Source organism: Serpula lacrymans, assembly GCF_000218685.1.
Source record: "Serpula lacrymans var. lacrymans S7.9 unplaced genomic scaffold SERLAscaffold_2, whole genome shotgun sequence".
Lineage (NCBI taxonomy): Eukaryota > Fungi > Basidiomycota > Agaricomycetes > Boletales > Serpulaceae > Serpula > Serpula lacrymans.
Genome location: NW_006763291.1, coordinates 508843 through 515886, shown reverse-complemented (window position 1 = coordinate 515886; position 7044 = coordinate 508843). Strand labels below are relative to the sequence as shown.

The following is a 7044-nucleotide window of genomic DNA, read 5'->3' as shown; positions in this document are numbered from 1 at the left end:
CAAAAGTGATGTTGCATAATGAGGAGAATGCGCTGGTACTGTCATGTGAATCTCAAGAGCAATCACAACTAGAATAACAGTCTATTGCTGAGTGCAAAGTCAGATTTTCTAGGTGGGATAGAGAGGCAAGAGAAAGGATTAATTTAAAACTCATAAATCAATTTGCACAAGCTACATTCTCCGATGAGATGTGCCAAAACAATAACAGAGGAGGAGCATACCATGGCCTATGATTAGATGTTGCAATAGAGTAATCCTTTCCAAAATATTTGCCATCAGAAGGTCCTTGTCTACCTGGGATATTGTTGGTGGAAGGCTTACTCAAAGAAAAGTGACACTCGGTCTCAATGACTTGAGCAAGCTGCTCCATCGAGGGTGGTTGTGTAAGGTAAAGGGGATAGAGAAACCAAGTTCGGCAGGAATGATGATCTGGGAGAACTAGTCAATAGTTTGTGTAAAACATTGGGTGGCATTTGTGGGCCATAGTCTCATCAAGAAACCCCAATGATCATGATATGGCATTTTGTGGTTTGTACATATCCCGACATGATTGTGGCTGTTATACTCAAGGTATATGAGAATGTAACCCAGTTGATATGTTATTCAGATTTTCATTTTTGTTAGCGGAATATAAATACATTCCAAGGCATTGTAAAATGTCACAATAATTCCTGTCCATTAGGACCTTATATCTGAATGACCGCTCAATTTTCTTGGTACACAACTGAACAATAATGCAATTGCAACAATCTGATCTGATGACAGGCGCATCCATGAAGAACCATTAGTGTAAGTTCCTTTCAACTATATTGCAATGACGTTCAAATTTTTGAGCTTACGATAACTCCCTCCAATAAGCTCAACAAGGGTGGGACATCTGCAATAACGTGACAAGGTTAACATGACTTTTTTAGTTCATGATATTCATATCCACAATGGTCAACTAATGTCAGTTGTCTACAACTCTTTATCAGTGCAGTTCAATTCACGTCAATATTTATGACTGTGCAGTAATTATATCACAATATGCTGAGTCCACAATAAGCCTATCAATAGAGATTTAACAATGTGAGTTCTTTCAAACTACATAGCAAAGCCATCAATTGTTTTGCACTTGCAATAAATGGTATCTCTAACACCTAATATATGTCAGATGTCGACAATGGCATGATGAAGTCTTCGTAATTTTTTGAGCTTATGATATTTGCACCCATAATGGTCCGCGGGTGCTCCAAGCTCGATTTGCTAGGGATAAAAAATGCGACACCTTACAACTTCTTGGTAAGTATAGTATCTGATTTGACTTGGCTTTCTAGCCATTTGTAATTACAAGGTAAACTTAGTAATAAATTTGGTGCCATGACTACGATATCCAACTTAGTGGATTCAGCAATCACACACAGTACAGTGATATTTCAATATTAGTGTCAAGCTTTCTGAGAGCAAAAGTCTACGGGTTGGTTCCAAGTACATGTACTATATAGCATCCTAATTATCAATGTCCATGTTTCACATGAACAAGATAGTGAGAAGCCACTATGAAATAGTTCCAAGTTACTGAGTGATATACTGGTATGGGGGATCTGTAATGTAAAGCGAAAGAGGTGTTGAAATGAAGATACTGCATCATAAGTCATCAAAATTGTCAAATATATCAGGCTTGTCCTTGTTGTTGTCATCAAACTCCCCATCATCAAAGTCCATTTCCACGGCATTGATGTCCATATCCTCCTCTTCGGGGTCAACCTCGTCTTTGTCCTCCATCACCTGGACCCCATCAAATGCCAGCCTTTTCTCTGCTGACCTTGCCCCACTGGTGGTTGGTTGGTCTGCCTGAATTGATCTGTAAACTCCAGCTATACACTCCCTCTAAGGTCTTCTACTGTGCACCGTCACATCCTCCTCCTTGTCAGATGCCTTGTCGACTATATCTTTGCTCAAGACCAATTGCGAGCAAGCCATATGGCTAATGCCACCCCCACAGAATCTCATGAACATGTTGCAATCAACAAAACTGCTCTTGGTAAGCCAATGTAAACAGTCAACAGGGAAGGAAAAACTTACATGTTAACATAATATGCGCTCTAATCATCAGACTCACCAGGAGCATGGCTAGCAGATGGGCCTGGCCTCAATAAGGCAGAGGTTTGTTCATCATGGAAGGCGGGGATGAGGTTACAGCTGCAAATAACCAGCAAAGGGTCCAAGAAGCCAAATTGAGAGACCTTATCCCCCAAATCTACAAAACCAATCTTGGGTAACTGAGCAACCTTGAAACCCAATCTGTGTCCAGTCACCTTAGCATACCAACGTACCCATAAAAATTCCATGTATTGAACGGAGGAGTTGATGGTGTTTGGTCCAACATGGAGAACTTGAGTATGGAACACTCCAAAAACCCTAGCGTACCAAAAGGGGTGGGATGCGTTTTTCTCGTGAGACTTCACCATGACATTGCAACCAATGCGAGGGTTGAGTGAGTCTCTATCGCACTTGACATTATATGTAACATAGTTTACTTGAAAAAGCTGCATCAAATATATATGATTATTGACTATTTGAAGATCATTCCGCTGCAGGGGCGTGAAGTCAGTTTTGTCTCCATCATATTCGAGATTCATGACACATCCTAGTAAGTGGCTTTTTAATTGAGGAATGAATGACTGTAAATTCACAGTCAGTGCAATGGATTATACTATTGTCAGAATTTTGTACCATTATTGCAGGGTTGTCCACAGGGAACTTCCCAAGGAATGAGTGGAGATCCAAGGGGTTATGACGATATGACAATATGTGATGGTGCACCTGGATGTTGGACCCTTGTTCCTGCCTTTCAACACCTTCATTATTGTGGGTGTCTTTGGGAGCTTGATGGTGAGGGTGTAAGGTAGGTTCTGGCTCATTACGCATCATCCTCCTGAGGCGCAGCTCTTGGATCAAAAGCTGCTTTATGACTTGCGTTTTGTTGGTACGCCTATAAAAGTGTTTAACCAAGCGATGTGCTAATTCACCCTATTACAGAAGTATTATTGTGGTTTAATTAGGTTTTTTAGGGGATGTAAACTCAGCTATTTGTGTGGTATACAAGTCCATGCAACCAAAGAGGCAAATTGTGTGCACATAGTCTGCAAGTGCGTGAAACTTGTAAGTACCCAGATTGAATACCTTATTACGGGTACCGGTCCCTTCTGCCTTACTCAGAGTGGGTTTGTCTTTCAGCCTCCAAAGACAAGCAGCCTTTTCACGTGGTAATTCCATTGTCTTGAAAGCTGAACATGTAATGTCCTGAAATTGGCGGGCTTGCTTGCAAAGGGCTTTAAGCGCCGTGTCTAGTAATTCCAGAGTAGATTTTGTGTGAATATGTAACTTGGAAAGTGCATGCCATTCAGACAGTCGGAAAAGGAGGGTTTGTACTATTTTATCGTGCTCTGGGGGAAATAAGCCTTTGAAAGCCGGCATAAAGTACTACAGGTCAATAAGTAAGCATGTCTCGGAACAAATAGAAAAACTATACCTGCAGTATATCCTCAAAGTTCCTTGCTGCTAATTTTCTCATCTCAGATATATTTGTAACGAATGCGCAAATGTTTCCTTGGCCAAAGGGAAGAATTTGACGATACCTATAAGGAAGTCAGATAAATTAGAAAATATATTTTGCTTACAAACCTTGCATCTAAATCAGCAACGGCTGAGTGACTGATGGAAAAGAGAAGACAGATGAGATGGGTGAAGGTTGACTTCCATACACCAAGCTCAAACTCGTGCATTAAGTCCACCACGGAGATCTGAAAAGAATCAAAACCAAAAGGAGTCAGCCTCTCTGCAAACACATTCTAAAATGTTATTGGAGACTTGTGAACAGAGTTCTGAACAAACATACTATGGTCGGTGTGAGGAATCAATTTTTCTTATCGCATTCCCGTCATGTCGTGGTTAGCAGACTCGATCCCCGTCACTCCTCTTGCCCTTGGACTAGAGATTACAGCAGGTGTCTTATTACTTTTATCATTTTTCTTCTTATTCTCTCTTCACACTCACGTTCTATCGTACCTACAACGAGGTAGACTCGTTGTCGACCCTCGAGAAGATATCCAGATGACATAGTCACGGTCCAGTGCTATGTCTGGGAATACTTCGGAGGAATATTGATAAGCGAAGAAGGTTGTGAGTCAGCGCCTTCTCATGGGCTTACTGATACAGCCAATCGTACATCCCTTACCAATACGCTTTCTCGTACGATTAGTAAAGACAATAGATCGGACCACTTTCTTCCTTTTTTCTTATTGGTTAGCTAGCTGGTCAGACCACTTTCTCAGTACTTCCCTTTCTCGGTCTGACTATCGTCGTTCACTATATAGAGAAGTACATACTTGATGTATTGTTCTCCAGTTCAATATTAGTTTGGATTTGCGCTCTTACCGATACTCTTCATTCTCATACTCTGATTCACCGCCTTCAAAGAAGGACTTGACCAGACATTGAGCTTTGTTATATAGCTTCGTATTTGTTGCCTGACAAAATATTGAACTCACCTACCTCGAATCCTTTTCCAGAGCCCCTTTTTGGGAAACCGTTTCCTTACACCCTAAAACAGACTGTCGTTGCCATTGCACCGGTCTAAACCTTCATCATCACCTTCTCCACCTCTCTACCATCCCTATCCCTCTCCTCACTATCGTCATCGACCTCTCACTATCCACCCCATTACACCTATTGTCGTTCAGTCTTCTCAAACTGGACGCTTTCTCTACCATCACCGCTCTCGTCCAATTCTTTGCGTTCTTTGCCATCATCAGATACCTACAAACCGGACTCGTCAGCGACGTCGTATACCTCCATCGTGTCTACCTCCCAACAGCTCTCAGAAGAGTGGGTATCAGAAGCGGACCGCAGACACCAAAAAGATTTCCTCGCAGCTCTCAACAAACCGCTCCCGGTCCTCCCCGTCCCTACCAAAGCCCGTACTCCAGACGTGGAAGGAACGGTCGAACAGATCACTGAGTTGTATCAAGACTCCTCTGCTTCGTCTTCACCAATTGATCCGATCGAGGATATCATCCTCGACATAAACGACGCACTCGCTCTCACCCAATCCATCTTTTACCATTCCGCCATCTGTAGGAGAAATTCTCGCAGTCTCGAGGAGATACTCCAACATCTCCGACAGAGCACAGAGAGAACTTTTAATCTTCATATCCCTGCGGCACGAACAAATTCCGTTGATAGACTACTTCGAGAGCCTAGTACGCCCGAGTTACGAGAACACTCAGAGGGTTAAGCTTTTGAAAGGAATAGCCAACGTACAAGAACGAAACCTGCAACTTATTCCGCAGAGCCACATCCCAGATCTCCTCGATCTTTATCAAATCCGCCCTCTCATTTTTCCAGACATACCCAACCGCCTCCTCCCTTACGACTTCGAACACACCTTGCTTTGCGGCATTGTGTTAAGGAAGAGGCCTAACGAGGAACCTACCTACGATATCCCGTCCTCATTTTTTACATCTGACTACTACAACACCTACTCCGCCTCTCCTGTCAGTTACCAACCCATCCAGTACTTCTGCATCGGCAATCATCTGGACCACCTTTCTATTGTCCAAAATCTGACACGACTTCGCCGAACTCTCTACCTCCCTGAAGTCCAAGATCTTGACGCATTCGGGCCGCGGTTTGGTCTTCAACACAGCACTTCTATTATAATCGTCACGCCCTCTACTAAAGATCATATTCGACGAGTTGTTGCTGCGTTAGCACGATTTGATCAGCTCATCGCGACTGCTCAGAGGAAATCCCGTGACGGAGAAGACTACACGACCGAAATCGACAACATTCGACACGTTTCAGAATACGTCGACGAATATTACTGGATCCTAGAAATCCTCACTCCATTTGTTGTTAACCAACAATCTGATCACCCCGAACGTTTCATTGTTACAGTACTCCAAAGCGATTTCTGGGCCGTTATCAACCATAGCTCACGAACTCGTATCTATTCGCAGTACTCTTACACCTACCAAGGTCGGAGAGGAGAAGCACCGCTCATCCCGTCGGTTGAACAACTTTTTGCACCTTGCGCAGAAAGGATAGAACGAGAAACAGGAAGTTCATTAACAGATATACTTGGAGGAGAATCTAGCAGCGAAACCGAGTCGGAAAGTGAAGAGTCTACTCAAAGCGTAGAATACTGGAGACCCCGAGAAGCAGAAGGAGGAGACTTCCCTAGTAATTTTACGTTTGACCCAGACTTTGAGTAAACAAAAAAGGACTAGTTATCTAGAAAGACTTGTTATCTAAAAAACCCGTGATCTAAGCCGTTGAAAATCTGGAGCCCTATCGAGAACCCCGTCCTCTGGTCACTCCCGACACACCTCCCCCACAATCTCTAGGAGCTGCTGCTGAAGCTCTAGAACCAGACGATCTGTATCAATCAGCAGGACCAGAAAACTTTCCTCCCCCACCTCCAACTCCAGAACCCGAAAACCAACCCGACGATTGGTTCGATCAGGAATCTTTGGACCTTGAACCTGATCTAGCAGCAGCAATGGCCGACGAAACAAATCAAGGAAGTAAAGCTGTCCTTGCCACTCCTCCATTCGAATTCATCGGTAAAAAGGAAACATACGTTGACTGGAAGAACGCTTTAGCAAACTACTTTTTCGCCTATCCCAGAAGTTTCCAAACCAACTCCTCCAAAATTCTCTTTGCACTATCCCGGATCTCGTCCGATAAAGCCAATGACGCCTGTCATACATGGAAGGCGAATTTCAACAACAAAACCGCAGTGCTAGGAGACCTATTTGCACCGCGAAATTGGGGAACTATCTCAGAATTCATCAAGGAATTAGATAACGAATTCTTGGACCCCCATCTCAAGTTGAAAGCAGAGATTGCCCTTCACGATTACGAACAGCGAGAGATGACGGTAGACGCATATTTTGGAGGACTCGAATCCAAACTCATGGAAGCGGGATTACCACCAGACGCAGATGAAAGTTATCCGTTCATTCACAGTATCCTTCGCCGCAACCTCTCTCAATTCCT

General features: G+C 43.4%; 2 protein-coding genes across 2 annotated transcripts; both read right to left on the bottom strand.

The window, feature by feature from the left end:
- Positions 1–1626: 1626 nt before the first annotated feature.
- On the bottom strand, positions 1627–3767 carry SERLADRAFT_433071 (uncharacterized protein; the record flags this gene model as incomplete). The annotated part of the gene is made up of 6 exons (XM_007313239.1): positions 1627–1829; positions 2102–2663; positions 2716–3012; positions 3166–3465; positions 3515–3620; positions 3667–3767. The coding sequence occupies 6 exons, from the start codon at positions 3765–3767 to the stop codon at positions 1627–1629; spliced, it is 1569 nt and encodes a 522-aa protein (XP_007313301.1).
- A 1398-nt stretch (positions 3768–5165) lies between these two features.
- On the bottom strand, positions 5166–5758 carry SERLADRAFT_377415 (uncharacterized protein; the record flags this gene model as incomplete). Its single annotated transcript, XM_007313238.1, has 1 exon — positions 5166–5758. The coding sequence occupies one exon, from the start codon at positions 5727–5729 to the stop codon at positions 5493–5495; it is 237 nt and encodes a 78-aa protein (XP_007313300.1).
- Positions 5759–7044: the final 1286 nt, after the last annotated feature.